The 20,120-nt window shown below is 43.4% G+C and overlaps 1 protein-coding gene across 1 annotated transcript; it reads right to left on the reverse strand.

The window, feature by feature from the left end:
* Positions 1 to 6,173: 6,173 nt before the first annotated feature.
* LOC134759635 (protein CREG2-like) lies at positions 6,174 to 19,002 on the reverse strand. The gene is made up of 3 exons (XM_063713387.1): positions 18,554 to 19,002; positions 15,078 to 15,247; positions 6,174 to 9,551 (listed from the first exon to the last, which is right to left on the reverse strand). Exons 1-3 carry the CDS (start codon positions 18,983 to 18,985, stop codon positions 9,437 to 9,439), a joined length of 717 nt encoding a protein of 238 aa, XP_063569457.1. The 5' UTR covers positions 18,986 to 19,002; the 3' UTR covers positions 6,174 to 9,436.
* Positions 19,003 to 20,120: the final 1,118 nt, after the last annotated feature.

The raw sequence follows: 20,120 nt of genomic DNA on the forward strand, positions 1-20,120 counted from the left end.
CCCTCAGAATGTTAGGAGACCCTTTTCCTGTTACTTGAGCCAGAAAGAGAGAGCATCTTCTGGAGCTCTTTCTATCTACACCCTGGTGCCCACTGCCAGGTTAGTCAGGGGATACCATAGGGGAAACATGGTTATCTCACCACTGGTTTGGTGGTACTTCAAGTTCTGGTCTTCTTGGGAAAGCTGCCTGCAACTCTTCAGTTTTCAATGTCTTCCAATAGCTGCTCCATGCATTCCGTACTGTCTCCCGGCTGGACTCCATGCAGGAAGCCTGTCTCCTCCACAGTGTGCACTCACTCAGGTCATTGCTCAGTTTTATTGTTGGCATTTGTTTGCCTTAATTTTTCAGACTGGCTTCCTAGAGGTTGCTTCTTGTCTGCATAGTTTGTCAGTCAAACATCAGTTAAAGCCAATGTGGCTTCCACCATCTGCTGCTGGATCTATGTGCAATGGCACATAGATTGCCCCGGGCCGTTTGCCCGGGCCATTTGCAAGGGTGTTCTGGCTTTTACTTCCTAACACTGGCACCGGCACAGACACAGGCTGTGTGCCCTGGGCATATGGACATGGATTGGGCTTGCTCTAATCTCTGCCAGCTATGAGCCTTCAGTCCATTTGGGTAGTGTGGAGTTTACTAAGCTCCCTCTGGCTCTCCCACCTCCTGGAGCTCCCTCTTACATCCCTGACTAATCTGCAGGTCATTTGCTTGTCTCCAAAGGCCCAGAGCCTCAGGCTAGGAGTCAGTGGCCTTTCTTCCTCCTGGTCACTGATATGACCACCTTAACTAGCCATGCTGCAAATTAAAACCTTCCTCACTCTTGCCTCTAGCTCCTGCAGCGAGGTGGCAGGGGAGCTTATTTCCACAGGCTGCCCTGCTGGGGGCCACTGTGTGTGTTATCAACAGCTGGGGTAAATGGGGGTAGCAGCCTGGGCAAAGATCCCACGGACACAGGCTGGTCTTATCCAAGGCTCACTTTAATTCCTTTTTTTTTCTTTTGAGACAGGGTCTGTCTCACTCTGTTGCTCAGGTTGGAGTGCAGTGGTGTGATCACAGCTCACCGCATCCTCAATCTCCTGGGCTCAAATGATTCTCCCGCCTTAGGCTCCCATGTAGCTGGGACCACAAGTGTGCACCACCGTACCTTTTTTGATTTTTTTTTGTAGAGACGGGGGTCTCACCACGTTGGCCAGGCTGTTTTTGAACTCCTGAGCTCAAGTGGTCCTTCTGCTTCAGCCTCCCAAAGTGCTGGGGTTACAGGCATGAGCCACCATGCCCGGCCAGCTTTCATTCTTAAACACATCCCCATTTGTGCTGTGCCTTTGGTAAAATTACAGAATGCTAAATGGTTTGTCCAGCTACCTTTTGGAAAGATTTGTTGACCTCCTCACTTCATCGTGCTAGAAGTGGGAACTTTGATTACTCTTTAAAGAATCTGAAGATGAAGGGAAGACCAACACATAATTTGAGAGAATGTCAAGACTGAGAAAGGTTTCTGTAGCATGGTGCATGCATGTGTGTGTGCGTGTGTGTGTAGGGAGAGGCAAAAGGTTCTGACAAGAGGAAGAGGCTGAGGAAGCAGGCTTATCTCCACAAGGTGCTGCTGCCACCCAATCATAGGGTCTCTTGCAGCAATTCTAGTCCTGATCTCACAAACCTCATACCCTAACTACTGTCCCCCTAATTGGGGTCCCTCCTCAGAGCTTTCCTAAGGCTCCCTAACTTTTCCCCTCACCTCGGTTGAGGCCTCCATGTTTTGGACTTGTTGGTTTTGCCTTGCTCTTCCCTTGATAAATACACCGTTTATTCCGGTTCAGCCCTTGGAACTTTAAACCTTAACCTAAGCCTCCTGCACCCCACTATATGAGCCCAAGCCTAGAGTATCAGATCTGGATATTTGGGTAAAGATGCAGACAAATTTTGAGTTGGAAAAGAACTTAATTCATTACTAAAAGATGACCTTGATAGCTATATGGGAAACAAGAATGTATCAGGAAGTTAATCCTTTGCTCACACTACACCTGGTGCATGTAATTCCATCTCTGAGTTTTCCCCTTATTATTATTATTATATTTTGAGATGGAGTCTCACTTTATTGCCTAGGCTGGTATGCAATGGCACAATCTTGGCTCACTGCAACCTCCGCCTCCTGAGTTCAAGCGATTCTCCTGCCTCAGCCTCCCGAGTAGCTGGGATTACAGGCGCGTACCACCACGTCTGGGTAATTTTTGTATTTTTAGTAGAGACGGGTTTTCCCCATGTTGGCCAGGCTGGTCTTGAACTCCTGACCATGTGATCTGCCCACCTCAGCCTCCCAAAGTGCTGGGAATATAGGCGTAAGCCACCGCGCGCACCCTATCTTTTGGTTATTAATCCCTTATCAGATAGATAGTTTGCAGCTAATTTCTCCCCTTCTGTGGGTTTTCCCTTCACTTTTTTCCCTTATTGTTCAAGGCCAAGCTCAAGTCCTGCCCCTTTGGGAAAACTTCCTTGACCACTCTATTACAGAGTGTTCGCTTTTTCTATCCTTTGAGTTCCTATCACATTACTATCCCGTTCCTCTGGCATCAATCATCTATTATGTCCTATCTTTCCTTGTATTATTCCCTTTTTTGTGGTTGCAATAGTACGGTGGGATAAAGGGCTCTTGCCTGGAGAGGCTTGGCAGGACTCTGTATGGTAGAATGGCTTTGATGAAACCCCCACCATCCAGGATCTGATTCTTAGCTGACAAGACACTGTGTTGTCAGTATCCCAAAAGCCAACCAATGTCTGACAGTTAATCAATCAGCAGATATTTATTGACTGCCTCTGCCATGTCAGGTGCTGTGCTAGGCATAGGTCCATGTTAGCCACCCATCTCCAACTTCATCTCTCGCACCAGAGCTTAATCTCAACTAAATGGGAATTCTCACCATTCTCTTATCACACCAGGCTCTTCTTACAGGTGGGTCTCTTTGCCTAAAAAGCCCACTCACCCGCCCGCCCCACCCTCCGCCCTTTCCCCTGTCTCCCTCTGGAAAGCTGCTTCCATGTCTTTCAAACCCCAGTGCAGCCATCACCACCTTTGGGAAATCTTTGCAGATGCCCTACAATCACCCAGTCTCTCTGAGCAATCTCTGTATCCCATTCATATATATATATATATATATTTTTTTTTTTTTGAGATGGAGTCTCGCTCTGTCACCCAGGCTGGAGTGCACTGGTGCAATTGCAGCTCGCTGCAACCTCTGCCTCCTGGTTTCAAGCGATTCTCTTGCCTCAGCCTCCTGAGTAGTTGAGACTACAGGCACCCACTACCACACCCAACTAATTTTTGTATTTTTAGTAGAGACGGGATTTCACCATGTTGGTGAGGCTGGTCTTGAACTCCTGATCTCTGATGATCTGCCTGCCTCGGCCTCTCAAAGTGCTGGGATTACAGGCATGAGCTACCATGCCTGGCCTCCCATTCATATTTCTAACATTGATTCTTACCACATTATATGCTGATGCTTTTTCTTTTTTTTTAGAAAGGTCTCACTTTGTCACCCAGGCTGGAGTACAGTGGTATGATCATGGGTCACTGCAGCCTCGACGTCCTGGGCTCAGGGGATTCTTCCGCCTCAGCCTCCCGAGTAGCTGGGACTACAGGTGCATGCTACCACACCTGGCTAATTTTTTGTATTTTTAGTAGAGATGGGGTTTCGTTGTGTTGCTCAGGCTGGTTTTGAACTCCTGGACTCAAGCCATCTGCCTGCCTAGGCCTCCCAAAGGGCTGGGACTACAGGTGTGAGCCACCGTGCCTGGCCTCTGATGCACTTCTTTTTTTTGTGGTCCTCAACCTTTTTGGCACCATGGACCAGTTTCATGGAAAGCAATTTTTCCACAGTTGGTGGTGGTGGAGATGGTTTCAGGATGATTCAAGCATATTACCTTTATTGTGTACTTTCCTTCTATTATTACATTGTAATATATAATAATTACACAACTCACTATAAGGTAGAATCTGTAGGGGTCCTGAGCTTGTTTTCCCGCAACTAGATGGTCCCGTCTGAGGGTGATGGGAGACAGTGACAGATCATCAGGCATCAGATTCTCATAAGGAGCACCCAACCTAGATCCCTCACATGCACAGTTCACAATAGGGTTTGTACCCCATAAGAATCTGATGCCCCCGATGATTTGACAGGAGGCAGATGGTGATGCAAGTGATAAGGAGAGGATGTAAATACAGAAGGAGCTTCACTTAGGGACCACTGCTCTAGTTGTTCTTTTTTTTTTTGAGACAGAGTTTCACTCTTGTTGCCCAGGCTGGAGTGCAATGGTGCGATCTCGGCTCTCTGCAATCTCCGCCTCCCGGGTTCAAGCGATTCTCCTGACTCAACCTCCCAAATAGCTGGGATTACAGGCATGTGCCACCATGCCTGGCTAATTTTGTATTTTTAGTAGAAACAGGGTTTCTCCATGTTGGTCAGGCTAGTCTCGAATTCCCGACCTCAGGTGATCTGCCTGCCTCGGCCTCCCAAAGTGCTGGGATTACAGGTGTGAGCCATCTCGCCTGGCCAGAATGTCACTAATTTTTATTGCAAGGGTAAATGGCTTCTGAGATCTAAAATTTTACCAGGCAGGGTGACTGGCTCACTAGAGTGAAGGCTTTACTTTTAACTCTACTAAGTTAGAATTTGTGATAATTAAGACAGGAGCTGCTTAAAAGCAGCTAAAGCTCAGCATGGCTCCATCTGTGGGGAAAATTTTGCCAAAAAATTATGAAAACAATATTGTAGCCTATGCATTTGATTTAACAGAGCACGTTCAAAAAATAAAGTTACCATTTCCTATTATTATAGAATTTTGGCAAGCTGAAAACACCATCTGAAGAGTCCCCTTTCTCTACAAAAAAAAAAAACTCCAAACAAAAAATTTAAAAACCATTTCCATAACATTTCGATATATTCCCTCCATCTTTTCAAAAGGCCATTTTGCACATACTTATGATCATGTATAGTATTTTAGATCCTGCTTTTACTATTATAAGTATTTCCCAAGTAGATTTTTTTAATTTTTTTTTCAGACAGGGTCTCGCTGTCACCCAGGCTGGAGTGCAGCAGTGCGATCATAGCTCACTGCAGTCTTGACCTGGGCTCAAGCCATCCTCAGCCTCCAGAGTAGCTGGTCGCCATAGGCATGTGCCACCATGCCTAACTTTTTGATTTTTTGTAGAGACGGGGTCTCACCACCACACCTGCCTAGTTTTTAATTTTTGTAGAACTGGGGTCTTGCTATGTTGCCCAGGCTTGTCTTGGAACTCCTGGGCTCAAGCAGTCCTTCTGCCGTGGCCTGGGATGCCCACTCCCTATCCTCCTTCCCTGCCTGGCCAACTTCTGTTCATCTCTCAAGATCCAGCTCCTCTAGGAAGCCTCCCCTCTCCTCCCCTCCCTGGGCTCCTGCCACTATGGTCTAGCATGCTCTGTGCTCACCCCATCCAACACTTCCCACAGGGAGATGTAATGACCTGTCTCACCTCCACAGGGAAGGAAATGGAATGCAAGACTCAGACAGAGCCCCCAGTATTCTCTACATTTAAGGTGGATGCGGACTTCCCAACACACTGCGCACAGTGACTCAGGGCTTGCTGAATTGTTTATTAAGCTGTATATCTCCTTTCTTTTTTTTTTTTTTTTTTTGAGATGGAGTCTTTCTTACTCTGTCACCCAGGCTGGAGTGCAATGGCACAATCTCAGCTCACTGAAACCTCTGCCTCCTGGATCCAAGTGATTCTACTGCCTCAGCCTCCCAAGTAGCTGGGACTACAGGTGCACACCACCACGCCCTACTAATTTTTGTATCTTTAGTAGAGATGAGGTTTCACTGTGTTGGCCAGGCTGGTCTCAAACTCCTGACCTCAAGTGATCCACTGGCCTCGGCCTCCCAAAGTGCTGGGATTACAAGTGTGAGCCACTGTGCCTGGCCTGTTATCTCCTTTCTTAAGAATAAGAATAATAAAAAAAAACCCAGCATTTACATTGAATAGAGGGAAGACTACACCATTGTTCTAAATGGTTCAAAATTTGGCTTATCTATAGTAACCAGGTCATTTTATTCATTTACTTGTTTCTATTATATATTCATGAATACTTCAATTTTCATATGTATTTCACATATATACCATTCAAATTAAACAATATACAACAGGTTATCGTTAACAATTATTAACATTTATTAAGCACCAAGAATATACTGTGATGGTTGCTGTATGAAAACATAATCATCGATATAGTATCCCTGCCATTGAGCTTACAATCTAAAATGAAACACAAGGCTATGAGCCTACCTAAAAACTTCCTTAACTTAGAAATGGCTACTTTGGCAAATGAATGAGGCAAAATGACCTATTATTCAGGTGCAGTGCTAATAAGGCTTTGAGTATGATCCAAAGAATGTTTTACTTGTACCCATTTTTCCCGATTATATTACACTTGCTAAGAAAAACAGTACTTAGAATTTTGGCATGAACAATGAGTTATTTCAAATTGTCTTGTAGGACTTTAAACAAAGAGATGCTTACTGGCCTAAGTTTTCCAGCAGCCAGGGAAAGCCCTATTAAAAATATTATGAACTAGACCAAGTTTCTCTTTTAATCCACTTAAACACTTTTTATTTTTTTTTTTTTGAGATGGAGTCTTGCTCTGTCGCCCAGGCTGGAGTGCAGTGGCGCGATCTCGGCTCACTGCCAAGATCCGTCTCCTGGGTTCAAGCCATTCTCCTGCCTCAGCCTCCTGAGTAGCTGGGACTACAGGTGCCCGCCACCACGCCTGGCTAATGTTTTTTTGTATTTTTAGTAGAGATGGGGTTTCACCGTGTTAGCCAGGAAAGTCTCGATCTCCTGACCTCATGATCTGCCCCCCTCAGCCTCCCAAAGTGCTGGGATTACAGGAGTCAGTCACCACACCCAGCCCAGGTACACTTTTTAAACTTCTTCCTCTTCTCCTATACCTAAGGGCTCCAATGATACTACTTATCAGGGAAGAAAGTACTGTATCTAGATAAACTACCCTTAAGTATTACAGGCTTAGCAAGTTGAATTTCTAGAAAATACTCATTCATAGTTTATTTTTATTTTTTATTTTTATTTTTTTTGAGATGGAGCCTTGCTCTGTTGCTCAGGCTGGAGTGCAGTGGCGCAATCTTGGCTCACTGCAAGCTCTGCCTCCCAGGTTCCCGCCATTCTCCTGCCTCAGCCTCCTGAGTAGCTGGGACTACAGGTGCCCGCCACCACGCCCGGCTAATTTTTTTGCAGTAGAGATGGGGTTTCGGTGTTAGCCAGGATGATCTTGATCTCCTGACCTCGTGATCCACCTGCCTCGACCTCCCAAAGTGCTGGGATTACAGGTGTGAGCCACCGCGCCTGTCCACTAATTCATATTTTAAAAGAGGACTGAGCAAAGACAGCAATGGAACCTCTGGCTACAGGAGATGTCTGGCTATGCCTGATATGTAAACAAACACAAGCAGTCGAGTTCAGGCCATGCATCTTCAAAGTGATGAAGAATATATGTAAATGCTTGTTTTTCTCCTCCATATTTCTCGTGTAGAGGTATATGAGAATTTAGCATCAAGACTCTATACCGCAAACCCTGTCCTATGTTGCCTATATTCATAGTATAATATTTAATAAATACTCCCAAGGTTGTCATTGCTGGTCACATATTAGCTGACAAAGGCACACTGAAGGGACTTTGATTCTTACTGTCAAATGCAAAGATTGTTTTAAACTACTGAACACATACAATCTTAAACTACGTGATTATTATTTTCAATCATTTATGATAATTTTAATTCTAAAAGATTACTAAAAAAATTGGTTGTAGGGTATCTGAAAACAAAAATAGAATGTAGTCTATAAAGTACATGCACAGAATTTTTAAAAATGCAGGCATACAAATATCTAATGGCAGAGTGGTAATAATCTGAGACTTTTTAAAAATGGCAAAACCATATTTCAGCAATTTTTGGAAAAAAAAATACTTTCCCTAAGAAGTCTCTCTTGGCAACTTTCTTTTTAAGTAACAAAGCAGCAGCAACATTTTTAAATGTTCATAAAGCTTGCTTTCCATTAACAAGTTTATTAAGGAAGAGTGGTCCTGAAACTTCAGGGTAAAACTTTTGATAAAAATAGAATCACTAATTTTGACCTAAAACAGACACTAAAACAGCCCTCCTTCCAATTTAAGAGTGTCATTTATACCTCCTACTTATAGTAAATAAATCCAATTAATTATCAGATTTGAAATGGAAAATCTGAAACATATCAACATCATTTTCTTCTAATAAGATAACAGAAATTAACTTCAATGGATTTCCCCAAAAAGAGGAGAATAGAGTTTCTAAAAACATAATTACAGCTGTGGTAAATGAATCTGGGTTTCCCAATCTCAGATCTCAATGCACTTAGTTTTAGTTGGTATTCTGTGAGATGGCTAGAATTTCTGATTTAAGTATGTAGTATGTATTTTTTTAAGGCAAGGCAAGTTTGAGTATGTATAAAGCATAGATATTAGCATGGTTATAAGGGCAATATGACCGACATACACATTCAGTTTTCTGAAGCAATACATTCCAAGCTACATACAATTTAATTTCATGTCCTATTCTAAGACTACATGCTTAACATTAAGCTTAGAAACATAATTGCTGTAATACATTAAAAATACTTCATTTTCCAATATTGTAAAGTATATTTCCAAATACCTGGTATAAATTTTTTTGCACAAAAATTTAAAAGACATCCTACTAGCTAGCTATTACTACTGTGTTAAGTAATCATTTGAAGGAAGAATTCACAAGGAGAGCAGGTTATAAAACTAAGCATAATAATTATTGCATTTAACTAAAAAAAAATCAAGTAGTTCTGAATTACACTTGTTTTCTGTCTTAGCAATGTGCATATTCACTTTATAGCTACTAGTTTGATAAATATACTAAAGATTGTATAAGATTTGTTTTTCTTGTTTTTGTTTTTCTTGGGTGGTTATTTTTCTTTTCTGTGTCCTTCCCCAACAGCAGTTGGAATTTTCTTTTGAATACAAAGTAAATTAATGTTTATACTGTTTTTTCACCTGAGTCATGTAAAAGGTGGCTCCTTTCATTTTAAAAAGTCATATTTAATTTTGGGGGCCTTAATTAAAATTTAACATTTAACCACGTCTTTTTTTTTTTGTAAACATTCTACATGTCAACAAATGGATAAGGGTTAACAAAGGCAAATACTGACTTCATCTGTGTTTTAAACACGATTATATGAATTTTTCTTTTTTAATTAAAAAAATGACATAAAACCATTCATACAGGTCCTCTTCTCTCTCAACTGCTTTGAGATATAGCTTTAAATATGGGTAGATCAAGACAAGTAATGTTGGTAATCTCTTATCTTGCATAGAAAAGAAAAAATAAAGGAACTTATTTCCTTCCTAAGGTCTCAGCTAGTTTCTTAAGTCTTTTCTTCAGCTCCAATGGAAATTTCTCATAGCACTTCTTACAGACTGGCTTCATGTCGAACTCCACAAACTTATTCCTAAAGATAATAATTATAAAAAACAAGAAATTAGTGGAAACATATTCAACAAAGATATATAAATGATGTGAAGTAATTGTACTGAACTAAACGAAGGCCACTAGGTGATGATAGTATATTCATGTTAGTAAAAAACCATAATTCTAACCTCAATTCTTATTGTGATATATATATAAAAATTTAGTATCATTTGAAAAAAAAGTCCTTATAAATTTGTTCTATACATCCATCTGTGTAACATAGACTGTAGATTACATTTTATTCAGTACTAAGTAAATAGGAAATCTAATGTAAATATAATTTACTTAAATACAGTCAATCACTTTTTTTTTTTTTTTTTTTGGAAACAGAGCCTCGACTGTCACCCAGGCTGGAGTGCAGTGGTGATCACAGCTCGCTGCAGCCTCTAACTCCTGGACTCAAGCCATCCTTCCCACCTCAGCCTCCTGAACAGCTGGGACACAGGTGCATACTACTATGCCTGGCTAACTCAAAAATTTTTTTTGTAGAGACAGGGTCCTGCCGTATTGCCTAGGATGGTAATCACATTTTAGAATACCTCAAAGATAAATTTATCTAAAGGAAAGAATCATATTTTTATAATGTGAATGATTTCTTTATTGGAGGCAACATAATCTTAGTACTTTAAACTAGGTAGCCATGAGGTTTAATTAATTTTAAATTATAAGGGGTTATTTTGGTTATCTGACAGAAAGGTTGGAAGAACGTTTTTAATCACTCTTAACATAAATGTAACCAGATCACCTGTGGTTGTATTGTAAGCTGTAGCTATTTGAAGAACTCAACTATTCTTTTCAAAAGCTAGAGGAATACACATTATTAATTTATTTTTAAAACAGTCCTGGAGAAGACAACTTTTCAGAGAGCCACCTGACCATCTGTAATGCATTTCCAACAGGTAACCACAGGAGCTTATTACTGTTGAAATCCACAGTGTTTAATTTTGAATTGAGTAAATATACAACGTGGTAACTTGTTCATTGTCTGTGAAATTATATTCAGATAGCATTTGTGAAATAAATCTAGTGGTATATTGCTATCTATGACAAAAATTATAAAATCTGCTGATATTTTTACTGCATTTAAACATTATATTAAACTAGACTTTGCTTCAAGATCATTTTAAAGGACAATGTTAGTAACAAAGGAAATTCCTAAACACATATTTAAAATGAAAAATCTTCTACTTTAAAACACCACACTGGGAATTATTTTACGGCTTTTCTCCCAAGGTCATCTTAGAGCAAAAGCTATTAAAACTGCCATTTTTTTGATAAAAGAAAAAAAATTATTCGTGTTTTCAGACAGACTACCTTAGCAAGCTTTCCAGTTTTAATCTTTTTATATTATTTTTTTTTTGAGACAGAGTCTCACTCTGTCGCCCAGGGTGGAATGCAGTGGCACGATCTCGGCTCACTGCAACCTCTGCCTCTCAGGTTCAAGCGATTCTCCTGTCTCGGCCTCATGAGTAGCTGGGATTACAGGCACCCGCCACCATGCCTGGCTAATTTTTTTGAATTTTTAGTAGAGACGGGGTTTCACCATGTTGCCCAGGCTGATCTCAAGTGATCTGCTGCCTTGGCATCTCAAAGTGCTGGGATCACAGGCGTGAGCCACCATGCCCGGCTTCATTGTTTTAATCTTACATTTACATTTAATTCCTCTTTATAGAAGGAAACATGTAAACTGAAACAAAATATTTTTAGAGCTCCAAACACAATGGTAACTATGAGGGAAAACTGGAACAATCATGCTAGTAATTCAAGAGAATTTCAAAGATTGAAATACTTCTCATAAAAATCAGGAATAAAAAAAGAGTTTGAAGACACTGAGGAAATGAATTCATAAACAGTAGCATATGGGTATTGTATGAATGCATATTTGAACATCACAGAAGAAGATGTCTTACGTAAATCAGATGGACTTTGCTTAGATATGAAACATGCTGAAAGATTTTTTTTTTTTGAGACAGAGTCTCACTCTGTTGCCCAAGCTGGAGTGCAGTGGCCGTCATGGCTCACTGCAGCAGCCTCAGCCTCCTGAGTAGCTGGGACTATAGGTACGGGCCACCACACCTGGCTAATTTGTTTATTTTTTTTGACGGATGGGGTCTAGGCATGTTGTCCAGGCTGGTCTCAAAATCCTGGGCTCAGGCAATCCTTCCGCTCTGGCTTCCTAAAGTGCCGGGATTATAGGCGTGAGCCACCATGCCTGGCCATGTTGAAATAATTTAATACATAACTTTGAATATATGCATTTTAAAAAATATCAAACAACACTTATAATTTATCAATTAAATGATGTGGCAAGGAAACCAAAAATCAGGATTTTAAAAGCTACAGTTAATCAGACAAAAATTCTTTAAAATGTTTTCCAGGGTCTATTACGAGATTAGAATTCTTCCCTTTAAATCCATTTAAAAAAAATGAAAGAAATGTATACCATATGGTGTTTAAAAAATGAGGTGAGTGAGTGAGTCTACAGAGTAAGTGAAGTACATGACCACAAAATTGTATTAAGTATGGGGTGTATTCATTTAATTTTCGTAATTTTAGCAGTTATGCAAAAGGACCAATTCTACATAGGACAAACACTTGAATTTCAATCTCTGATGACTACAAATATATGCCCAAAAGTTGCAGGGGGGGAGGAAAGCAAAAGACAGAAACAGAATAAAGCTGGAAACTACGTCAGGCAAATTTGCCTCCTGTTTTATTGCTAAATAAGATAGCTACAAAGATAACAACCTACATCCCTCCCTCATCATTCACCCACAAGAAAACTCCTTATGGATAAAGGACAGACACAACTCAAAGTCATCCCTTTGAGGCTCACCTGAGACAAATGCATAACTGATTGCTTCCTCTACCCTATTGTTCATGTAAAAATGTAGGTTCACTGAGCCAGACACAATTGTGTATTCATTGGAAGGCTGATCAAGGACTCAAAAGAATGCCAACTTTTTGTCTCTTATCTACTTCTGGCCTGGAAACCCCCTACTTCGAATTGTTCCGCCTTACTGGACCGAACCAATGTACATCTTACATATATTGATTGATGTCTTATGTCTCCCTGAAATATATAAAAGCAAGGTGTACCCCGACCACCCCGGGGCGCATGTTGTCAGGACCTCCTGAGGCTGTGTCATGGGTGCGTCATTAACTTTGGCAAAATACACCTTCTAAATTGAATAAGACTTGTCTCAGATACTTTTTGGTTTACAGCAATGATGACAATCATGATGTAGCACTAGAGACAACTAAAGGGCTCAGAATCTTTCTCATGTCCCCGTCCTCTCAGGGCCGTGTGCCACCCACCAAAACCAAGAGACTGTGAAATAAAATCTACAGAACAAGCACAAGGCACACTGATGGACAGTCACGGAACCAGGAGCGATAAACAAAATGCAGCAGAGACACCAAGTAACAACCATAAATAATGATATCCAAGAGTCAGTGAGTGCTTCCTATCACATCCCTTAATCCTTCCCATGGCTTCTGAGATAGGTGTTAGTTACAAATGAAGAAACTGAGGCACGAAGAGACTGAATAACTACTAAGGAGGTGGTGGAGTCAAGATTTAAACCTAGGCACTCTGAGTCCAGAGCCTATGTTGTTAATCCCTATGTGAGAAAATGGTAAACATAATTACTGGGAAGCACAATGGTTAGCCAGAAAAGATTAGGGAGTGGGTACCAGATAGGACTGGAAGCAGGGGACCAAGTCTTTCTACTTTGAACCCTAAAAATCTCAGAGGATAGGTCAAGAACTCAAAGGCTGTGGGCTACAGAACCTGCCCAGACCCAAAGCCTGTGGCTGACGAAACAAGGGAACCACCATATTTAAATAAGAAAGGAACAACCTCATGGTTTAAAATTTTTCCTTTCAATTTATCTACATTTCCGAATTTTTTAGGTTTCTTCTTTACAATGACCATGTGAAACAGTGAGGAGGCAGGGAGGGAGGGAAAGAAAGAGACAGACAGACAGATGGATGAGGACAGAGGCAGGCTGATTCAGACCAGAAATTTAATGCATCTGGTGGGGGTGGCATGGTAGGAGGCAGGAAGCCACGTGAGCCTTCTGCTCAGAATTCTCCCTCACAGTCTCCCCAGTGCTCACATCTTACGTGACTACAGTACAGGAGCAAAACCAGGAATCTGACATTACAACAATGCGTGTGTGAGGGTCTCTGTCATTTCATCACATGGGCAGCTTCCTGTAACAACAGCCTCTATCAAGTTACAGGACTATTCCATCACCACAGACTTCTCTTTCATGTTATCTCTGACCATCACATACCTCTGCACACTCCAACACTCCTAACCTCTGGCAACCACTCATGTGTTTTTCATTTATATGATTCTGTTATTTAAAGAATGTTACCAAATGGAATCGTTCATGTGACATCTTAAGGCTTTTCATTCAGCACAATGCCCTGAGACCAATCCAAGTTGCTCCACATGTCCACAGTTTGCTCTTGTTTACTGCCAAGTAGTATTCCATGACATGGATGCATAGTTTGTTTCACTGTTCACCCACTGAAGGGCATTTAAGTACTTTCCTTCCAATTTGTGGCACTGTGAATAAAACTATAGAAATTTCTGTATTGAATGTATTTTTATTTCTCTGGGATAAATGGTCAACAGTAAAATTGCTGAGTTGTATGGTAAGTGAATGCTTAGTTTTTAAAGAAACTGCCTGTGATATTGTGACTTTTCATAATAAATCTATTCTTGGTCTCTGCCCCCATCTCCTGGCACAGGACTCCTAAAACTCTTGGACTCTCTGAAGTGGTAAGTGTGTTTTGTAGGCTAATGTGACAGGTGTGGGGGTGGCTGCTGGAGAATCAACCATGCAATAAGAAGGCTGCAACTTTCAGCTCCAGCCCCAACCCCTTGGAAGGGAGAGGAGCTGGGGATTTGCATTTTGAATTCAGATAAAGGGGACTGCATCAATGTTCTGTTAGTGCTTAAATGTCTTTGGAAGTGTTTTCTTTCAGAGAGCTTTTGAAAAAGTGAATTAAAAAATGCTGGCTCCTTATTGCACACATCTCTGGGGACAGGATAGAAATAAATTGGAAAGACAATATATAGACTGTGTGTTCCATGACTCTGTGCTAGGGAGATGAACTACTGGCTCTTCCTTTACCAACCCTCACTCCCACCCTCGCCCTTTTCCATAACAACAGGAGCTGTCTGGACTCCTGCCAGCGTTGCACAAAGCATTTTGCACCTATTTCCTACACTTGCAATAACCCTCGGAGGCAAAGATTATTATTCCCATTTTACGGATGAAGAAACTGAGGCTCGCAAAGATCAACTAACTTGCTACAAATCACACTGCTTGGTGAGTGGTGGAATTCTAATTTATCTGATTTCAAGGGTGAACATCAATGTGCATCTCAGAGTTCTGTTAAAGTCATGTGACCCAGAGAGAAACCCACCCCCAACTCTCTGTCAAAAACTTCCCAGGACTCGTGCGAGTGAGGGCAAACCATCTTCTACCTGCAGAACTCCCCTTCTGATTCTGGCAGCATCAGCGAGGCCATGGGGTTCTTCATCAGATCAGCCACCACGGGGTCCTTGGCTGTCATGTAGAAGAAAGGAATCCCAGTGCTATTGTTGAAGGGGCCATCACTGATGGGCAGGCAGTTCCCAAATGGCAGTCCTTGGATCTAACAAACACCAAAAGAGGCTTTTTCAGTGCAGAGCTGTGGCTCGACTTGATCTGGGAGCTTAGCTTCTGCCTCTGGCTAGGAAATACAACACCAGGGATGAGGGGGGATCATAGCATCTCACTGGCTCTGACAGGTAGTAAATCAAGGTGAGGTGATCCCAGTCTGCCCAATTCACTCCGTGATGGCTGTAGAATTTCTCCATAGGAGATACTTAGCAGTGGCATCCTGTTTGGAAGGGGTGGTGAAAGGATTCTCCTTGAAGCTGCCTGTGCATGGCAAATATACTCACTTTGTTAAATGTCATGTTCTTTTGGGGAGGGACAGTGACATTTATGGGGGGGTGACGCTAAGCCTTTTCCCCAAGCTGCCTGTTACAGCCCCACTGCCTTAACTCCCAAGGTTAATTGCCTGTCCCAACTTTTGAGCAACTTTAGGGAGGATGTTTAAGTCTTTAACGTCTTGCCTGCTCTTTGGACTTCAGGAACTTTCTATTATTATTTCTTTTAGGGCTACATCACTTTCTCATTTATTAGCTGCATTTTTTATTGTAATCAATAATATTTCATTGTATGACTCAGCAAGTTATGAGAAATTGATTTGTTACCCTTTTTGCATAAAGGAAGCCACAGAAACATGACATGCCAATTTTTCTTCATGATCACCCACTAGGGTGGGAGAAGGGTGGTGCTATAGTTTGGATATCCGTCCCTCCAAATCTCATGTGAAATTCTGATCCCCGGTGTTGGAGGGGAGGACAAGTGGGAAGGGTTTGGGTCATGGGGGTGGATCCCTCATGAATGGCTTGGTGCCCACCTTGAGGTACTGAATGAATGGTCCCTCTGTTAGTTTCCTTGAGAGTTCCCCTGAGAGAAGGTTTAAAAAAGCCTGGTGCCAACTGGGCGTGGGGACTCACCCTGTAATCCTAGCACTTTGGGAGCCCAACAGTTCAGGATCAGCGTGGGCAAGATGGTGAGACCCCCATCTCTACAAAAAGTTTTTTAAAAAATTAGATTGGCATGGTGGCACACATCTGTAGTCCCAGTTACTCGAAAGGCTGAGGCAGCAGGGTTGCTTGAGCCCAGGAGTTTGAAGCAGCAGTGAGCTATGATCACACCACCGCATTCCAGCCTGGGTGACAGAGCCAGACCCCATCTATAAAATAAATAAATAAAAATAAGAGCCTGGCACCTTCCCCTCTCTCTTGCTTTCTTTGTTGCCATGTGATCACTGCACACACCGGCTCTACACCTTCCACCATGAGTGGAAGCAGTCTGAGGCCTCCCCAGAAGCAGAGGCTGCACCATGCTTTCTGAACAGCATGAAGAACTGTGAGCCAAATACACCTCTTTTCTTTATAAATTACCCAGCCTCAGGTATTTGTTTACAGTAATACAGATGGACTAAGACAGGTGGTATATCATGTTTCTGTGACTGCAGATATAAACAAAAATATTTATTTATTTATTTTATTAGTATTATTTTTTTTTGAGACACAGTCTCACTCTGTTGCCCAGGCTGGCATTCGTGGCACGATTTTGGCTCACTGCAGCCTCCATCTCCTGGGTTAAGCTATTCTTGTGCCTTAGCCTCCCAAGTTGCTGGGATTACAGGTGCATGCCACCACGCCTGGCTATTTTTGTGTTTTTAGTAGAGACAGGGTTTCACCATGTTAGCCAAGCTGGTTTTGAACACCTGACCTCAAGTGATCTGCCCACCTCGGCCTCCCAAAGTGCTGGGATTACAGGTGTGAGCCACGACGCCAGGCCAACAAAAATATTTAGTGCTGAGGTTTTCCCAAATCATGCCAGTCAAGCATCCCAATTTTCCACGATTTTATCCCTAACAAAGTGCACCTTGTTGTACTTAGCTCAGAATTCAGGGGTTGTCTTTGTCCTTGAAATGTTCCATGATAATGGTGTGTAGAATTATAAAAGGCAGGGCTTTAATTTTTCAGGAACATGAAATGTTAAGAAATCTTCCAAAATGGTAATATAACTTTGTTCATATATCCCATTTTTCAGTTTGTCATAGCTGCCCAGAGTCATGCTTTGCGTACATGGCAGTACATTGTGTAAATGCTTTCTGAATTTATTGTTTAAATCAAATGTCAATAAGGATTAGAAAGAGGAACTCCTAACAAAGCTAAGAGAAGGAATGTTGAAAGTCAAAATATCTCTAATACATTGGCACTAGACTTTATTTAATTTCTTGAAAAGATTTGTGTTTTCAACTAAGATCAGTGTCATCTTTAACCTTTATGTCTTTTTAAGATGTGTCTTAGGAGTGCAAGATACAGTTGTGAAAAATCATCTGGATGTTGAGAATATCCAACTGGATCTGCATTTGACACTTAAGAGGTTAAGACTATTGCCAAACTCGAAATAAAGTTGCCATTTAGGTAGTTTTTAAGCAAAAAAAGACCTTAAAAACTAAACCTAATTTTATAGACGAGGAAAGCAAAGTGGAGAAGCCAGTGACTTGGCCACAGTCTTGGTGAGACCCAGAGCTGGGGCAAGAACCTGGCCAATGTCCTATGCCTTCTATAAAAGATTATTTCTTTTTTTGTAGGAAGTAAAGAGGAGCTCACATTACTGTCCTGTAGCTCTTTCATCTCTCTTAAAACCCCCAAAAGCCTTCTGGAGGCATGGAAGTTACATCTGCATTACTTATCCATGTCATTCTAGGTGGAATCATGTCTAACAGGTGAGTAAAGCATTTGCGAACTGAACAATTAAAAGTGCAGCGAATAGCTCATTCCAGCATTTACACACTTTGCATAATGAGCCTCCTTTCCAGAAAAAATCTTGAACTCCATTTTCTTAAATGCAGATTTCCATCGAAGCCCTGGTGCTGTCTCTCTCCCCATCCCCGCTTCAGCTCCAGGTCAGAAGGTGATGGGGAGTTCAGGTCTATGGGTTTGTGCCCTGCGCTGGGAAGGGCTGTCCCCGCCTACTCTGCGATTCCAAAGGCGTCTGTGGCTGCTTTGGTCCAGGTCTCGGTCAGACGCTGGTTAGGTGTCCGTGTCTCTGCCTGGCCACCTCAAGGTGGGGATTCGGTACTCAACCCTACCTGGCAGGAAGCCTGGTTATTCATGTCCCTCTCCGACCCTCCCCCGACTTCGCCAGGCTCACGGAGGCACCATCGCCTTCCATTATGTACAGTGCCCAGGGTCCCGTCCAGCGCACCGGGCACGTCTGGTGGACCCGGATCCCAGTCCCGAGCGGTCGCGAGCACGTCCCAGTCCCCGTCCCCCCGCCGCCGCCTGAATGCCAGGCACCCTCGCGCTCCCCGCCGGGCGCTTACCTTCTCGTGGGCGGACACGGTGGCCAGGCAGCCCCAGACGCTGGCGTGGGCCAGGGAGCAGGCGGTGGCGGCGCGCACTCTAGGGCCCGGGGGCGCACCGGCCGCCTGGCCGCCCTCGCGCCGGTAGGAGAACATCCCGGGCGGCGCGGGGGGCGGCCTGGCGCGGGCGGCGCCCGCCCGGGGCCACAGGTGCGCGTCCTCCTTATGAGCCGAGGCGGGGAAGCTTTGCTGCCAGATGCTGCCCGAATCCTCCCGCAGCGCGGGCATAGCCTCCTCACTGGAGGCGCTGTCCAGCTCCTCGTCCACCTCGTTGGTGACGACCCAGGACACGGAGCTCACGATCACGTAGCCCGCGGCCGGGGACAGCAGGGCGCTGCGGCACAGCAGCCAGGAGAGGCGGGTCCCCGGCCGCCGGCCGCGGCGCACGGACATCTTGCAGGCGGCACGCCCGGCCGCCGGGGCCGCCAGTAGCGCTAGTGCCGGGGAGCCCGGCAGCGCCCCCCTGCGGCGGAAGCAAGGAGCCCGCGCCTCCTTCCCACCCCTGCAGGATCCCCGGGCGCGGTCCCCGGCGCGAGTCCCGGCGAATCCCTGCAGCCGCGCGCCAAGCTCAGAAGTCCAGGCTTGCAGAATACCAGGTTCCACGCACACGCCGCGCATCCTGCGGAGTCCTCCTGGCGCGCCAGGTCCCGGGATGGGTTCGTTTCCTGCAGGATGGCACAGGTTCCGCAGCCAGAGGGAGGGCGTTCAAATCCCGGCTTAATACACGCCTCTGCTCAACAGCTGTGAGACCTGCCAAGCTACTTAACCTCTCTGTGCCCATTTCCTTCATTAGGTGACAAAGATAATGTCTACCTCTTAAGGATGATGGATGGGACGGTCGAACGATTAATATTTGAAGAGGCTTGGAACAGTGTGTGGCATGGAGCAAACGCTCTACAGTAGTCCCTTGGTATCCGAGGGGTATTGGTTCCAGGACCCCCGTGGATACCAAAATCCAGGGATGCTGAAGTCCCTTATAAAAAAATAGTGCAGCATTTGCATATAACCCATGCACATCTTCCTTTAATATCTAAATTGCTTATAAAATGCCTAATACAATGTAAATACTATGTAAATTGCTGTTTACTGTGTTGTTTAGGGAATAGAACAAGAAAGAAAGCCAATATGTGTTCAGTACAGATGCAATCACCCTTTTTTATTTTTTATTTTTCTGATGAAGGGTCTTGCTCTGTCCTCCCAGGCTGGAGTGCGGTGGCACAATCACAGCTCCCTGCAGCCTCAACTTCCCAGGCTCAGGTGATCCTCCTGCCTCAGCCTCCAAAAGTGCTGGGATTACAGGTGTGAACCACTGCGTCCAGCTTTTTTTTCTTCAAATATTTTCAGTCTGTGGTTGGCTGGGAACCCACAGATACGAAGGACTGACTGGATTTAGTTAGCTAGACACAAGGTAGGGATTGTTATCATCATCTTATTAGAGGAGAAAACTGAATAAATGGTGAAGGTAAGATTAGCACCAATTCCATCTGATGCCCATTCTCTTTCTCTGCAAGGACGATAACCCTTCTTA

The sequence above is a fragment of the Pongo abelii genome, chromosome 12, assembly GCF_028885655.2.
Source record: "Pongo abelii isolate AG06213 chromosome 12, NHGRI_mPonAbe1-v2.0_pri, whole genome shotgun sequence".
NCBI lineage: Eukaryota > Metazoa > Chordata > Mammalia > Primates > Hominidae > Pongo > Pongo abelii.